Source organism: Gigantopelta aegis, chromosome 9, assembly GCF_016097555.1.
Source record: "Gigantopelta aegis isolate Gae_Host chromosome 9, Gae_host_genome, whole genome shotgun sequence".
Lineage (NCBI taxonomy): Eukaryota > Metazoa > Mollusca > Gastropoda > Neomphalida > Peltospiridae > Gigantopelta > Gigantopelta aegis.
Genome location: NC_054707.1, coordinates 3,600,037 through 3,618,739, shown reverse-complemented (window position 1 = coordinate 3,618,739; position 18,703 = coordinate 3,600,037). Strand labels below are relative to the sequence as shown.

The following is an 18,703-nucleotide window of genomic DNA, read 5'->3' as shown; positions in this document are numbered from 1 at the left end:
GTGCAGCTTCTGAAATTCCTTGATCCCACCTGATCAGTTTCCTAGTCTGTTACTAGTTACATCAGTAAAACATTCCACACTATCACTGACTTTGCCTGCATTTCAATACAGTTTGTATATGTTCTATATATATATATATATATATATATATATATATATATATATATATATATATATATTCTATGTTCGTATATATATATATATATATATATATATATATATATTCTGTGACAATTGTTTAAATACTGAAAAGGCTACACAACTGCCATGTAGTGGGATAAATGATCATGTGAGAAATTAGGCTGTTCGTGGGGCAGGATTTAGCTCAGCTGGTCGAGTGCTCGCCTGAGGTGCTTCTGTTGCATGATTGAACCACCTTGGTTGGTGGATCCATTCAACTGATTGGGTTTTTTTCTTGTTACAACCAGTGCAGCACAACTGGGCAAAGACCCAAAATGTAGCAGGTTTTCTCTGATGACTAAGAGTCGGGAATTACCAAATTTTGTCATCCAATAGCCAGTGATTAATTAATCAATGTGCTTTAGTGGTGCCATTAAAACAAACTTTTAACTTCTTTTTTTGGTCTGTTCATTGACACACGGTTGAAAAGCAGGTAGTAAGGGAGCCCATAATGACTGCAAATGTGTTGTACCAGATAATACCAGAAGTGATGACCAACAACAATGTCTGCATGTCTGGAAAAGAAAGGAAGGAAATGTTTTATTTAACGACGCACTCAACACATTTTATTTATGACAGTGGTTGCAAAACAAGGCGTCGCGCGTCGCATGCGACGTTTACTACCCTCATTTCCGACGTCTATTTTTGCCACAGTTGCTGAGACTCCAGTTCATATTTTCTTGGTTCTTGTCTGAATGTATAGATCAGCTTCTATGGGTTAATTTCTTCAGGAAAACTTTGAGTTTCCCACGAATACAACGTCCATTACTGCTCATTGCCTTTGTTTTTAAAATATATATTTTTTTTGATTCATGAGCACACTAGACCCAGTGAGTTTCCGCGACTGCAGAAAACGGATAGAATTCCCATTGTGAAACGGAATTTAAATTTTTTACTATTTTACTATTGCCACACGCTGTAAAACTGACGATTGACCCGTATGCAGTACTATTACTATTAGTATTGGCAAACGCTAGACTGGATTATGCGCTTCACAGTAAACCAAATGGTCACATTAGGAACCAATCAAATACTTTGCGAACGTTAGTGAAATGTTTGCTGGCTGAACTTGGGGCTGGTTTACTGCTTAGTCTGTTGCGCCTGCGCAGATGGGACATTTTTTTTTTCCAGGAGTAAGTTTAGCCAGCGGTTTGTCGCTAATGCTTGTCTTGGAAGACAGATTTTTACGCTACACATTAAACCGAAGGACCATTTCGGGAACCACCAGTCAAAATATGTTTGCAAATGTTTAGCAAAAAATGGCTGGCTGAACGTTGCAATGTTACTTTATTTCCGCTGTGTCATGCGCATACTTCAATTTGCAGGTGTTCATTTGTCAAAGAGATGATAAAATAAATGTTTACATTTTGTGAACCCTAAGCCCCGTTGAATACAGCAGTGCACTTAATTGTTGAACAATCATGCTTTATGTAGTTATTACAATTGTAGCCTTTGCTCCTGATGTATTTTTCACTACTAATATGTAGGCTTACTTTGATTTAATGACAAATGTCGATGCCAGTCAATTTTCGGACCCTTTAATTTGTCACAACTTATGTTAGTTCAACTGTCAATTACATATTGTAGTCTGAAACGGAAATGAAATGGAATTTACAAAAACATGAAACGGAAAATAGCTCTTTTTTTTTAATGGAAAAACACTGATTCATACTTGTTCTATTCATGGGCCAACAATTTCATCAACTATATGCATTACAAGTGGACAATATTGCACACTTCTGTGGTAACAGACTCCGGCCCGTAGAGACCCCCCCCCCCCCCCCACCCCGTGTGCCCCAATTATTGACTGTCTGTAGCTCTCATAAACCCCCAACTCCTACTCTGTCGGTTCCAACGTCTACTAGTACTTCGTTTTGCAACCGCTGTTATGGTTATATTGCATCAGACCTATGGTTAAGGACCACACAGATAAAGAGAGGAAACCCACTATCACCACTTCATGGGCTCTTTTCGATTAGCAGCAAGGGATCTTCTATATTCACCATCCCACAGACAGGATAACACATACCACAGCCTTCGATATACCAGTCGTGGTGCACTGGCTGGAGCGAGAAATAGCCCAATGGGCCCACCGATGGGGATTGATCCCAACCACACATCAAGCGAATGCTTTACCACTGGGCTACATCCCGCCCAGGAAAAGAAAGGAATATTCGACACTTGGTCGAGAGAGGAAGCCTGTTGCTGCCACATAGGCTACTCCTGGTAAAGCAGCAAAGATCTTTTAACTGCACTTTCCCTGTAGAACAGTACATACCAGCCTTTGTTGTACCAATTATAGGGCACTGGTTGCGATGGGGGAAAACTTTAGTCCATTGAATGTAATCAATTCAACAACTCATTACACCTTGGGTTATTGCTCTACCACTGAGCTACAACCTGTTGTGCCCAAACACACTGGCGTAGCCAGGTATAACTAACAGGGGTGTCTGAATGAATCTGACATTGAGGCGGCAGAGAGGGTGGGCATGGGAGAGGTGTTCCCCTTTTTGCAGATGGTCCTGCAGAAGGCCTGGTTGGGGGGGGGGGGGTGTTCCTGTTTGAAACCTATCTACTGTGTCTTCTTGCCTTTAAAACGTAGTGGATTTCCTCTCTAAGACTCAGAATTAATAAATGTATTAAAATAAATAAATGTCTAGTGGTGTCTTTAAACAAACTTAATGATAAATTCATCACACTGTCAACCATGAACAACGTTTATTTTACCGTAATAGAAATACATAGACTCATTCTGTTAATGTTATGGCTAATCAATGCGCGTTTTCATGGGGACTCATTCTGTGTTGTCAATTTGTGATTATTGAGTTATTTCCCTTTGTCCGTCACACTGTTTCGAAAGCGAAATACGGAAGTGCCACGTGTAGGTGTCAGCACTGACATTTTACGTGAAAATGGCAGCCACACTGAGAGAAAAGCAGACGGCTGCATTGAAACGTATGTTAAACTTTAACCAGCTTCCAACAAAGCAGTCATCGTCGGAACCTCAATGGAAAATCCTCGTTTACGACAGGTTTGGCCAAGATATAATATCTCCCCTGTTAACGGTGAAAGAGTTACGCGACATCGGAGTAACTCTGCACTTGAATTTACACTCCGACCGAGACCCCATTCCAGACGTACCGGCGATTTATTTCGTTATGCCAACGGAAGAAAATATCCAGAGAATATGTCGAGATTTGAACAACCAGCTTTACGAATCATATTATTTCAACTTCATATCTGCCGTATCGCGTCAGAAGTTAGAAGACATCGCAAGCGCCGCAATTCAAAGCAACTCTGTGGTTCAAGTTGTTAAAATATTTGACCAGTATCTCAATTTTATATCATTGGAGGATGATTTTTTCATTCTCAGACACCAAGACAAAGATTCTATGTCTTATTACAGTATAAATAAGGGAGATGTCAAGGACACTGAAATTGAACATACAATGGACACCGTAGTCGATAGTTTATTTTCGGTGTTTGTTACACTAGGCGTTGTTCCAATCATTCGATGCCCACGCGGAAACGCTGCGGAAATGATAGCAGAAAAGTTGGACAAAAAACTAAGAGAGAACATCCGGGATGCTAGAAATAGCTTGTTTGCTGCAGAAAGCATACCAGGTCAGTTCAGTTTTCAGCGCCCTCTACTGGTACTCCTAGACCGCAACATTGATCTTGCAACTATGCTACACCACACGTGGACATACCAGGCACTAGCACATGATGTTCTAAACCTTAAGCTGAACAGAGTGGAAATAGAAGAAGTTTCGGAAATCCGATCACAAGCAGGTTCCCCAAGACCACTGAAAAAGAAAAAAACTTATGACTTGAGCATGAACGACAAATTTTGGCAAACGCACAAAGGTAGTCCTTTTCCAACAGTCGCAGAAGCTGTACAGAAGGAACTGGATGTCTACAGGACACAAGAAGATGAAGTGAAGAAACTAAAAGCGGCCATGGGGTTAGAAGGGGAGGACGATTCAGCCATCAGCATGTTGTCAGACAACACTGCGAGGCTGACATCGGCTGTCAGTTCTCTTCCCGAGCTGCTGGAAAAGAAACGTCTCATAGACATGCACATGAATATTGCTACAGCACTGCTAGACCAGATCAAAGGGAGAAAACTAGATATTTATTTTGAATCCGAGGAGAAAATGATGAGCAAAGCGTTATTGGACAAATCACTGATGGATTTGATTTCTGATCCAGAAGCGGGAACACCTGAAGATAAAGTTCGCTTGTTTGTCATTGCCCTCTTATGCGGCCCACCCATGTCCGAAGCCGAGATCGACCAGTATTGTGTCGCACTGCAAGGAGCTAATTGCGATGTCGCGTCTATCCAGTACATCCGTCGATGGAAGGCCTACGCAAAGATGACCGCAGCCCCCAGCCAGTATGGTGGAGGGGGTATCAGCACGGTCAGCATGTTCTCCACACTCGTTTCGAAGGGCTCCCAGTTTGTGATGGAAGGTGTGAAGAATCTGTCGGTCAAGCAGCACAGTCTGCCGACCACTCGGATCGTAGATGCCCTGATGGAGCTCAAATCTCACCAAGATGTTGACGAGTACAGATACTTCGACCCCAAGCTGCTCCGAGCAGACAGCTCGTCCGTGCCACGGAACAAGTCACCTTACCAGGATGCGTTTGTGTTTCTTGTCGGCGGAGGAAATTATATTGAGTACCAGAACCTTATTGACTATTCCAAGCACAAGTCGGTACCCAAACGAATTGTGTACGGGTGCAGTAATTTGGTGAACACGTCAGAGTTTTTGAGACAGCTCTCGCACCTTGGCAATGAAATCTGAAAGTTGTACTACTACTGTTTATTCTAATTTGTTTTAAAACGTACGAGACTAACATTTGTCAAGAGAGATCGATAATATCTTGAACTGTTAAATTTATCTTTGTTACTGCATAAAATTTATTGTGCTTGCTCAACACACACTTTGATGTGACATTTTTTAATACCAGGTTTATCATTACTGATATTACATGATATGGGAAGTCTTCATTATTCCTCTCCCTCCCCCCCCCCCCCCAACAAATTTTCAAAGTATTTGTTAGAGTAGGGTTAGGGATAGTTATGCACAGCCCTCTACTTCAACTTTTCCATCTAGGAGTCTGATGGCGCCTATTTGTATTTTCATATAGATAGTATAAAATGTTTTAGGGCGCCAAATGAAAAAAATTGTCACTTATACGACCAAATCAGTCACAGTGTATATACAATATCTTTTAAATAATTTTATTCTATAAAACCAACATAAGTTTATATTTTGTATTCCAATATCGCTATGCTTTGTCTTAGAATAAATAGCCATTTTGGAATTCTGTGTAATGTTTCCACCACAAAGATGCTTTTGTGAAACATTAAGCACAGAAGACAGAATGTGAAATTATGGGACTTTTAGTTCGTTTTATTCCGTAGATGTTCGGTTCATTCAATCACAGTACACCTTTGGAGGTTTATAAGTATTAAAATACAATGTTAATTGTACCACTGTGAGGTCACGTGGTAGGAGTGCCTGGCTACAGTACCCATTGTCTGGAGTTCGAATCCAATACTTAGCATTACGTCATTTGTAGTGTTTAATGCAATATTCAGTTCATATTGCTAATTCTATACCCCAAATGGGGAGTAAATACAGAAGTCTTTCTGTCAGGGGACCAAAATTCTAGATGAATTTATATGATCAATAGGTTTTCGAACCTATTTAAAATAATAATAAAATGGATAGAATGTGTGTATTAAGCCTACTAATATTGGTTAAAATTTTATCATATATGATCAAGTGAGAAGCAGGTCTATAAATTAGTCCAAAAATTAACTTTGTTTCAATTGCAATGTGGAAAACTTGATATGAAATTAAAAGCATGAGTATTGTCACTCGATCAAGTATTTTACAATATTTGCAATACTGTAAAAAAAAAAAATATGGATGCAAAATTACTTATATTTGCTGCATGTCTGTGTCAATTTTGAGCCTTGCAGTTAATGTGAAATACTGACTTATTACTCAAGCAGTATCTGTATTTGCTGAATGAGTTATTTCCCTTAATTTAATTTAAAATACAATGTATGTACATTTTTCACTAAACATTTACATGCAAGTTCATCATTGTATTCAGGAATTTTAGACTGTAGCGACTGAAGTTTATAAGTGGGTCGAGTCATACTCTGAAAATTAATATTGAAAAAAAAATATTTGCTTAAGCATGAAGGGGTTTAATAACTTAAAAAAGAAGAAGAATTAATCATTGCAGCATATTCTGTGCAATATTGGTTATGCTATTATCATTTAACTATTTTCAGAATAGATTTAATAAACATTATTTTGTTTACCTTCTTCGATATTTTGTTATGATCACTAACTACGCCACATGAAAAGTAGTAGTCTCCATTTTAATACCAAGAGGCGGGCTGCTGTTTGACTGGTTTGTGTTGCAAACTATTAAAAACATGACCGGCATGGAGAATAATACATGAGTGGCCGTTAAATACCATTTATCTTACAACGAGATGTTTTAAAATGTATCTAACGAGCGAAATAACCATAGTTTAAAATGTGCTGAGGTGTCATTAAGCAAAAGAAATATTCCTTTCCTTTCTAGCCCTAATGCTTAAACTTTTAAAGATAAATTAATATTTACTTTTAGTTGACTCATTATGCAACTTTCCGACTCCATATAACCGTAAATAAAATGTGTTGCATGTGTCGTTAAATAAACCATTTCCTTCATTATGCAACTTTGACACTTCCTTTTAATATTGAAATTATACAACCTAATATAAATATTAATACATTACCTTCAGGTCATACAGGTCAAGAAAACCCCAGAGGAAGGTATTAGGATGTACCGTAATAAAAATCAATATTTAATTAAGACAGATCAGCAGTTTGTGTTACTGTTCGAGATATCTACACCAATATTCAGTAGATCTTTGGTCATTATTAATTAAAGGAGTCTTGAATTTGCTGCTATCAGGGTTTCTGCCAAAGATTAAAATGGGTATGGCACCATACGCAAAGTTGTCTGCAGATTAAAAAAAAAATTTAAGTTCACTTTTTGACAGAATTCATTAGTATGATTTTCTTAACCCTGATCCTAAACTTCACCCATTTTCTTTTCTGGTGGAGGCACCCAAGACCCCCTGTTGATTGGTTTCATTTAATTCCATAGCGCCATACCCAAAAATTTCTTTCACGGACTAAATAATTTTTTACGTATAAAAGTATACATATCACAATGAAAATAACTGGTACATGTACCAACATTAGCACACAATCAGAAACATACAGGATATGCAGACACTGGTATTATAAACTAGAAAATAAATGTATTCAATCTGTGATTTTAGCCACCAAAAAGGCTCTGTTAACTGGAAACATAATAATGACCAGCTTGAGTGGTGTCGTGGATAAGCCATTGGCCAAAAAGGCTGGTAGGTACAGGGTTCGCAGCCTGGTACCGGCTCCCACCCAGAGCAAGTTTTAACGACTTGATGGGTAGGTGTAAGACCTTACCCTCTGATCTCTCACTAACCACTAACAACTAACCCTTTGTACTGGACAGACAGCCCAGTTAGCGGAGATTTGTGTCCGGATGATGTATGTGTGGATCACTTAGTCCTGGGTGTAAAACATCAAACACTTTACTCTATAAAATACAGCTACATGTAGTGTCTTCCTGTGCTCTGTGGTGGTGTAGTGGTTAAGCCATCAAACAAGGCTGGTAGGTACTAGGTTCGCATACCGGTACCGGCTTCCATCCAGTGAGTTTAACAGCTTGGTGGGTGGGTGTAACGCAGATTTCTCTCTCACTAACCAGTAACTAAGCACATAAGAGAGGACCAGGCACATTTTCAGGGCAATAAATGTTGTGTATATATACATGTTTGTGGATGATGATTTATTTTTTAAAACATTTTAACAAATAATACATTATTCTATTAATAATTGTGTCATCAGTATTTAGAATATACTAGTAGTGTTGGGTGCAAGTTAACGGTTTGGTATCTCTTTATAATCTATAAGATTGTTTACCTCAATCTTATCGAGTTAAAACATACACAAGAGTTAGAAACATGTATATGATATATGTTCTGTATCTCACAGAGTTCAAAATATGTACATACTACTGCACATGAGTTAATGTTTTCATCAAAATCATTGTATATATTGGTTTACATGAGTAAAATATTTAGAGACTGTACTGTTGATATGACAAATAAGAATATAAATAATATATCATCCTGCATTCGATTATTTTTGTTTTGTTATACCCATTTTGAAAACCACAAAACAAGGTTAAACAAACACTTCAGCATGTGTTTAAAAACTAGTCATTTTGGTATCTGACATTTGTGGTTATCTTTTGTCACAATGACTACTACTGAACAGCAGCAAGGGACCTTGTTATGTTCTTTCCCGAAAACAGGACAGCACATATCACAGATTTTGATATATATTGTATCGTGCTGGTTAGAATGGACAAAATCCCAGTGGGCACACTGAAGGGATTGATCCATTGGAGCTCATTGGGCTATTTCTCGTTCCAGCCAATACACCACGACTGGTATATCAAAGGCTGTGGTATGTGGTATCCTTTCTGGGATGGTACATATATATATAAAAGATCCCTTGCTGCTAATGGAAATATTTAGCCGATTTCCTCTCTAGGACTTTGGCCCATTGGGCTATTTCTCGGTCCAGCCAGTGCATCATGACTGGTACATCAGATGCTGTGGTATGTGCTATCCTGTTTATGGGATGGTGCATATAAAAGATCCCTTGCTGCTAATTGAAAAAGAATAGCCCATGAAGTGGTTACAGTGGGTTTCCTCTCTCAATATCTCTGTGGTCCTTAACCATGTGTCCGATGCCATATAACCGTAAAAGAAAATGTGTTAAATGCATAATAAACCATTTCATTCATTCCTCTCTAGGACTATACGTCAAAATTACAAATGTTTGACATCCAATAGCCAATTATTAATAAATCAATGTGCTCAAGTGTGTTGTTAAACAAAACAAAACTTCCTAAAGACTATTGGAATTAACAAATGTTTGACATCCAATAGCCAACGGTAATTAATCAATGTACTCTATAGTGGTTTCATTACATAAAACAAATTGTTTTGTTGCTTAGTGATAGGATTACCCTATAGATGTAAACCGAGTATTTGTGATAGGATTACCCTATAGATGTAAACCGAGTATTAGTGATAGGATTACCCTATAGATGTAAACCGAGTATTTGTGATAGGATTACCCTATAGATGTAAACCGAGTATTTGTGATAGGATTACCCTATAGACGTAAACCGAGTATTTGTGATAGGATTACCCTATAGACGTAAACGGAGTATTTGTGATAGGATTACCCTATAGACGTAAACGGAGTATTTGTGATAGGATTACCCTATAGATGTAAACTGATTATTTCAATCATCTTATGTTGCACACCAAATAGCTGTTGTTTAAAATGTGTTAAGATGTCATTTGGAGCGGAATGTTGCCATTCCCATCGTGGTATGTGTTATGCCGTCTGTGGGATGGTGCATATTGAAGGTCACTTGCTACTAAATTACCAAATGTTTCACATCCAATAGTCGATGATTGATCAATGAGTGCTCTAGTGTCATTAAACAAAACAAACTTTTAACTTTCATTTAACATCCCTTTCTTTTTCTATTTCCCATTCCAGTCAGTACTCTACGAGTGGTGTATCAAACACCTTGGTATGTGCTGTCCTGTGTCCCACATGTATAGGCGCGAAATGTTAAAAATTACTTTCCTAAGATGTCGAGTCTCAGGATAGAATGCCATAGATATATATAGATATTTTTTTAATTGTCAACCAATGCCATACAGTTGGTACATATACACTACGCACACTTTACACATATCAGAATTAACAAAATGTTTAACACCCAATAGCCGATTATTAATAAATCAATGTGCTTTAGTGGTGGTGTTAAACAAAACAAACTAACTTTTAACTTTATACACACTACGCACACCATACATACGGGCGCATACACAAAGGCACACATTACACACCGCATTCAACGACTATGCAGTCGACTCGAGGATAATGCGTGACAAGACGTTTGATATGCCAGTCGTGGAATACTAGTTAAAACGGACACTATTGAGAAAATTCGACCATATGACTATGGTGAATATTTTCAGTAGTGATCAGAAATTGGGGAGCGGGTCGTAGCCCAGTGGTAAAGTGTTCGCTTGATGCGCGGTCGGTTTAGGATCGATCCCCGTCGGTGGCCCCATTGGGCTATTTCTCGTTCCAGCCATTGCTCCACAACTGGTGTAACAAAGGCCGTGGTATGTACTATCCTGTCTGGGATGGTGGATATAAAAGATCCCTTGCTGCTAATCAAAAAGAGTAGCACATGAAGTGGCGACATCGGGTTTCCTCTCTATGTATGTGTTGCGTCCGTTCCTTTGATCACAAACAAATTATTCTTCACCAAAACAAAATAATAATTGTTTATTATCTGGGCATAATTAGAAATCGACTAATGGCCAGAAACTGGTAATTGATTTGATGTTTTCAATACACAGCCCCCACCTCCACTCCCTCCTAAATCGTGGACGATTCGTTCATTTTTACATCGTATTTGACCATCTGTAGCTATTTAGTGTTTTATTCATATTTTGATGTCGTTAAATATTAATTTATTCACTAATTCAGTTGACGGATGAAACCTTCCCAATATTTGTTTATATACTCTTCAAAAGAAGAAATGCAAAACCACATTGTCGTAACATTTGGAGAATTGATTTAATTATTTAATGGTGAGTCCGATAATTACCAAATGTTGCAGGATTGTTCACATTTCACTCTAGTCCATTGTGAGTAAGTGATAGGACACACCACCAAGGTCAAGGTCATCTGGAGTCAATACCGGGTGTGGCCTCCGCGTGTGTTGACAACTGCCTGGCACCGCCTGCCCATTGAAGCAACCAGAGTACGGATGACGTCCCGGGGGATGGTGGCCTACTCGGCCTGCAAGGCTGCTGCCAGCTCGGGCAGGGTCTGGGGCTGTGGTTGTCGCTGTCGGAGGCGTCGGTCCAACTCGTCCCATAGATGCTCAATTGGGTTCAAATCCGGTGATATCGATGGCCAAGGAAGGACATTAATGTGTTGTTCTGTAGGAAAGCCGTTGTGAGATGTGCTGTGTGAGGCCTGGCGTTGTCATGTTGGAACACTGCGTTGGCGTTGGCCATAACTGGAACGATGTTTGGCCGGAGGATCTGGTCAATGTAGCCCTGTGCATTCAGGTTGCCCTGCACGTGGACCAGGTCAGTTTCTGCCAGTGTGTGAGATGGCTGCCCACACCATGACACTACCCCCGCCGAATCTGTCCACTTCCTGCACGCAGTTTGCCGCATAACGTTCACCACGACGCCTATACACGCGACATCTTCCATCATGACGTCGGAGTAGAAATCGGGACTCGTCACTGAACCACACCTGTCTCCATCGCAGTTGAGGCCATTGTCGATGAATCTGGCACCACTGCAGTCGGGAGTCGACGGTGTTGTGGTGTTAAGATGACACCTCGAACTGGACGTCTGGCAGGAATTCCTATCTCACGTAGGCGGTTCCGTACGGTCTGGTCGGATATCCTGCGCAAACCTGGTATTGCTGCGGCTGTGGAGGTGGCAGTAGTCAATCGTTCCCGAAGGTGGCCTACCCGGATGTAGCGGTCCTGCCCGGGGGTAGTGACCCGTGGTCGACCGGATCTAGGGAGGTCACGTGTTGATCCATGTTGCTGGTAACGGTCCCACAGTCTGGAGATGATGCTTGGGGACACATGGAATGCCCTGGCAACGGCCGTTCTGGATTCGCCTGCGTCTAGTCGGCCGATGGCATTGTTTCTCTGCGGTTCACTGAGACGTGGCATGTCCTGGATTGTCAACTGTCGGCCAGATACAGAGGCCAGGCAAGCGAACACCCTGCACTTTTATACTGTCGGTGTTCATATTGCACGTGCAGACAACGCACGTGCAGTGGTGACATGGTTTGCACGTGCCTGCGTTTTTGCGAATATTCACATTTTGGAACTTTATTGTACAGTAGCTGCGTTTTATCGAATGTAACCGTGGGAATGTGTTTGGGACAAGCAATGACCTTATATTCACAAAGCATGAACCGGTAGGAAACATAAAATCGGAGTTATAACCCATTTGTACCCTTTTGCGTTTCTTTTTTTGAAGAGTATATTTCGTGCACCGAAAAGCACCATCTCGTTAGACGTGAGTCACTGCGTTCACTTCTGCCATAATAAAATATGTTTAAAAATAGTCCTGAAGCATTTCAAGAAAGAGAGAAAAAAGGAATGTTTTACTCAACGATGTCCACTCAACACATGTTTATTTACTGTTATATGACGTCTAACATAATATGGTTGAAGGACCACACAGATAATGCAGGGTTTGAAAAATCTACCAGCCCTCGGTCCGAGATGGTGACATTTTCAACTGTATTAGTAACTGAATAACGAGAGAGAAAACCAGCTGCCTCAAAGGGCATGGTCTACTCTTTTTCGACTAGCAGCTAAAGTCTGAACCAAAATGTTAACAACTACGATAAATTGCTCTCCTGCTTTTATTTTTCGTTAGATTTTTTCCACATTTTGTCTTGAAAAATCTTGACAAAACCATTACAATGACACAGATTCCACATACTAGATGACAAACATGTCAGCTATAGGGTCTCCACGAGTACTCGAGTACTCGAGGGTACGGGTCGAGTCTAGCAAGCCTCGAGTCCACTCGCAGGACTCGAGTACCCGTACAAGTGAGACAATGTAGAGCAACTATTTCAGCAATAACAATAATTATTTGATTATCTGCTAGTTTCTCTTTCTCTTTTTAATCTGTCCCCCCGTCCGTCACAATACTGAACGTATCAACCGGTTTCCAAATGCAGTACTATGGGATGATTTGACATCCATGTTCAGTGCTGGAATTAAGATGCATAATGCTATTTTACTTAGGGGAGACCGGGGTTGGTTGTCACACTTTTTATGTAGATGACGTTTTTAAATTTGTAAAATGTTATTGTCAATGTATATCCCTCCCTGGTTTTAGTGCTATATATCGGCCATATACTGTAAAAGTTAAGTTGGCAAAGGTTAATTCAAAGTACAACATATTGACCATTAAAACATATAACAATTTTGAGACAACCTGCCCCATTATGAGGTTGGTTGTCACTATATCTTGCCATGTGTTCTAATTACCTGTATATATTAGATGTCCTTGTTAGTAATTCTTCAGATAACCACTAAGCAACTGCACTGTCTTGGACAGACAGCACAGATAGCTGATATATGTGCCAGGGACAGCGTGCATGAACATTATTTGGAAATAAGCATGAACACACATTAAAACGAAAGGAAGGTAAAACTTTGCTTATACATTTCATAATAAAAACATTTTATTAATCAAAATTAAGTTACTAGTGTTAAGCAAGATCAAGCATGGCCTAACGTAGGCTATAGTTACTTCTTTTTGTTAAAGCATATAGGCCTACTCTAAATATATACAAGGAATTTTCAAATTTCATTACTCTATATGGAATTTTCAGTTTCATTGCATAAAATAGTTTGACAATGACAAAATAACACTTTCTTAAAACTAATTAATTAAAAACAATCAAACAAGAAATCCCTGTAGGGACACAATGCATTAACAATTGCAGACATTCAGTTATCATCAGAGCATGAATCGCAGTTATGGCAAATATAGAGTTTTTCTCCTGATGTATACGCATTGTGGGCGTTGTGGACCCAAACCTCTCTTGGTCTGCTGTTGGAATAGGGTTCCATACAAACAAGACAAAAACATTCATCTTCCTCTTCAGAAGAGTCGGAAGGTACCAGATGTATACCTTTTGTCTTCTTACCACATTTGGAAGTTGAGTAGAGTATATCTTCTTTTCTTTCTTGGGAGAACATGGTCGTTTTTTATTTTCTGTCTGAAGCGCATTTTTTATTGGTGTGTCCGTTAAGATTACAGTTGTTCTTTTACGACTTGTTTTCTTCACACCTTTTCTAGCTGGAGCTTTCGGTAGTGGTCTCAGATCTTCTGGTAAAGTTACAGTTTCATTTGGAATGGAGTTAAGAGGTGGCCTATTAAGTGGGACATCAGAAGCAGCACTGGGTTCTACCATACTGGAACCATTACCACCGTTGCTGGAAGATGTGCTGGGTCCATCGTCAGTAACCATAAACGATCCATCATCAGTGTCTGTAGCTGGGGTATTACGTGCAGGCATTGGACGGTCGGTCACATACCCTGGAGCAAATTCAGAATCTGAAAACATCTCTGTTGTATGGGAATATTCCAGCTACTTTAAACCCAGCCTGAACATTGTTTGCTGTTGCAGCAAGAGGATAAGCTGTTGCCACTATACCAGGTATATCATATATTGTCATTGTTTGTCCTGGGTGACTTAGCATCCAAGCATCAGAAGCAGTATTGATATATTTTTTGAGTGGTCCATATACTGATCTGTCAAGTGGTTGCAACCTATGTGAGCAGTGAGGTGGAAATGATAGCATAGTGATACCATTTTCTTTGGCATAGTTCAGACCATCAATGGAAAGATGTGACTCGTGGTTATCTAAGAGCAATAAGCATGGTTTTTCCATGGAGTACTTGGAATATTCCACAAAATGTTTCAGGAAATCTAGGAAGTTGTCCTCCTTCATCCATCCAGATGGATTAGCACAACCTTGACTTCCAGTCGGTCCATTTGCTACGAAATGTTCCCGAAAATTAACGCGAGGAAAAATAAAAAATGGAGGAATACTATTTCCTGTTGCAGAAACAGCACGCGCAAGAGTAACAAGCGTGCCTCTCTCCACAGATGTAATGGAACCAATCTGTTTGAATCCACGACGAGCCACAACTTTGTTAGGTTTTTTGGACTGTTGTAACACCCCGTTTCATCCATATTCCATATATCACCCAGGTCCAAAGTTGTACCGCTTCAAAACAACTGACAAATTATCAAAGAATGCACCAACATTTGTTTTGTTAAAACCGCTAGCTCGTGCCAAGCTTGTTGCCTCCGGTTTGCGGATTGACAGACTTGGATGGCGTTTAAGAAACCCTGTGAACCACTCGGCACTTGCGTGCTCCACATCAGACCAAGTGTGGTGGATTTTCAACTTGTTAGCCACTGCCAACTGATAACCCAGTTTTCTTATTTCTTTAGGTGAAAGACCATGGTATATATCCGAAGCCTTTTTGATATAGTCGACCAGTTCTTCTTGCAATTCTGCAGTGAATACCAATCTATTTTGAATGTATCCAACTGACGACACAGGTAGAGTGCTACCTCTACAGTAGCGGGTTAAAGTCCGATAATTAATCCCTATGTCTTTTGCAGTTTCCCTTATGGACCTTTTGTACAATTTCACCTGTCTGACCGCTCTAAGCATGACATCCGGCGAGGTCAATCCTTTTTCTGTTTTCTGTGTAACTAAAAAAACAAAAACATTAAACAAATATTGGTCAAACATAGATAACACATAAATTATATCAAATATAAGTGAAGTTGTTGAAACTTGCTTTTAATAGAACACACACACACACACACCACACACACACACACACACACACACACACACACACACACACACACACACACATTATTCAGATGTGACAACCAACCCCTGTCATTGTGTGACAACCTGCCCCACAACGACCCATGGACAACAATTACTATCTGCCTGGCTGGTGTAATTGTCTTGGGTTTCTACACTTGCACAATAAGAAGAATACTCCAGTTTCTGTTTAACTTTGTAATAATCTCAAACAAAACGTATTACTAGTTAGAACTATGATATAACAACATGCAGAACAAAAAATTACTTACAGTATAAAAATATCTTCAAATTGCCAAATCTCTTCAAAGTATCAAGTCTTCTCTGTAGTTTAAATATAGCGGGGTTAAAACATTTCAAGGGATATAACTCCGTTAGTCACATACGATTATGTTGTTTATTTGGAAAGTTATGGCCCTTGTGACAACCAACCCATGTGACAACCAACCCCGGTCTCCCCTATATTCCTTTGTCTCATTATCATCTTGTGTAAGTGTCGGGTACTCGGGTCCGGGTCGGGTTTAACCCTCGAGTACTCGGTCCAATATTTTGGACTCGTGGAGGCCCTAGTCAGCTATATCGACTTCGCTGAGATCGCATAGGGTAAAAACCATGTAATTTTGTGCCGGCTGCCATTTTGACTTTTTATGGAATATTCTCCAAGAGGGGTGAAAGGATATGATTTAATCTAATAACGTCATAACATTTTTGATATAATGGCAAACGTGATGACGTCATATTATTTTAAAATTTATTAGTATTTGTTTAAGGATACCTCTAGAGATCATTTATTTTATATTAATTATGTCGCATACTTTGGAGGCTTTCACCCGTCTTGAAGAGTATTCCATAAAAAAGCACAAATGGCAGACGGCAGAAAAATGCATGTCTTTTGCCCTATGCTATCTCAGCGAAGTCGATACTGGCGACATCGTTAGTCTCATATGTGGAATCTGTGTCACTGAAATGTTTTTTTTTCACAATTTGTGTCAGGAACAAATTTGGGAGAAATGTAACAGTAGGTAGAAGAGTAATTTATTGTAGTTGTTAACAATTTGGTTCGGACTTTAGCTATCTTTTACACATCCTGTACTAGGATGTAATTTTAAAATGTACGCCTGACATCATTATAATTCTGAACAAACAGTGACATCAAAGGAAATGAAAGGAATGTTTGTTTAACAACACCTCAGCACATTTTAAAATACAGTTATTTGGTTATTTCGACATAAAGAGAAATCAAGGAAACCTGCTGTCGCCATATAGGCTAATCTTACCGATACAGCGAGGAATATTTTATGTAAGAACATTCTCATAGACAAGACAGTGTATACCACGGAGTTTGATGTACCAGTCGTGGGGTACTGGTTGGGACGGGGAGAAAAGCGATCTATTGCACCTCAGGTGAGCGCTGTATCACTGAACTACATCTTACCACCCTCACACCCGGTCACACCCAGTCACACCCGGTCACACCCGGTCACACCCAGTCACTGTCTTGAGACATTAGAAGATCCAAGAAGACCCCCAGGGCTGAGTTTGGCCAGACAGCAGAAAAACGTTCACTACACTGCTTCATGCGCTTCACGTTAAACCAAATGGCCTCACTGGGGACCAGTCAAATAGTCGCTGAACACGGTGCAGATATTATATAGATGTATAAATTTAAGAAAGAAGGACTTCGCACCTTTAACGAATAGGTGGGTTGGGCCAGGAGGGATGGGTAACGCGCATTGCACACCCTCAACTCAGAAACGATGACCTTTTTTGTGTTGAAAGTCTCTCTTTTAATTTACCCTCCCCCCTTTTTATTGCCACCCATCATTTAGATTAGGTCTGGCCCTATATTGATTTAATAATCAGTGTATAAACAGGAAATTTTTTACGGCTTTCATCGACATATCGCCAATTAACCTTTTCAGTAATAATATCCGATTTCACGTCCAACACGCTGTGGAATTGATCTCTCGTAAAGAGAAACACTAGTTTGGGATTAGGTAGCCCGCTCGTTTTTAACATCACTATAATACTGGGGACTAATTCACAAAACACTCCTAAGCAACGTCGAAGCATTGTTGCATATCTTTTTCTTTTTTTTTTACATTGCTCTGCGAGAACGCATATTTGCGAGAGATTAATGAATTAGAGCTTTGGGCCTGCATTTTTATAGGAATCTCTAAAATATACAGACAGAGAGAGACACACAGATGGAGGAGAGAGAGAGAGAGAGAGAGAGAGAGAGAGAGAGGAGAGAGACAGAGAGACCGAGGAGGGGAGGGGAGAGACAGACAGGAGACAGGAGACAGGGAAAGGGAGAGAGAGGAGTCGGAGGAGAGAGAGAGGAGAGAGGTGAGAGAGGAGGCCCGAGAGAGAGAGAGGGGAGAGAGGAGAGAGAGAGAGGGAGTGCAAGTGAGAGAGAGGAGAGGAGAGGGAGAGAGAGAGAGAGAGAGAGAAGAGGAGGGAACACAGAGAGGAGAGCGAGAGAGGGAGAGGAGACAGACAGGAGAGGAGAGGGGGGAGATGGAAGAGGACAGAGAAGAGGAGGAGAGAGACAAGGGGTGAACAGGAAGAGAGGAGGAGAGGGAGGAGAGGAGAGGACAGAGAGAGAGAGCGAGGAGGGGAACCGGGAGAGGTAGGAGAGAGAACATGGAGAGAGAGAGACAGACAGACAGACAGACAGGAGAGAAGAGAGAGAGGCATACAGAGGAGAGAGAGAGAGGAAGAGGCAGGAGAGAGAGAGAGAGAGAGAGAAGAGGGAGGAGAGAGAGAGGAAGAGAGGGGGGGGGAGGGAGAGAGAGGCAGAGGGGAGAGGAGAGAGAGGTTTTTTGAGAGGAGGAGGAGGGAGAGAGAAATGGAGGACACAGAGGAGGATAGG

General features: G+C 40.3%; 1 protein-coding gene across 1 annotated transcript; it reads left to right on the top strand.

The window, feature by feature from the left end:
• The first annotated feature begins 3,053 nt into the window (after positions 1 to 3,053).
• On the top strand, positions 3,054 to 6,530 carry LOC121381174 (sec1 family domain-containing protein 1-like). The gene has a single exon (XM_041510350.1). The coding sequence runs from the start codon at positions 3,093 to 3,095 to the stop codon at positions 4,986 to 4,988; it is 1,896 nt and encodes a 631-aa protein (XP_041366284.1). The 5' UTR covers positions 3,054 to 3,092; the 3' UTR covers positions 4,989 to 6,530.
• Positions 6,531 to 18,703: the final 12,173 nt, after the last annotated feature.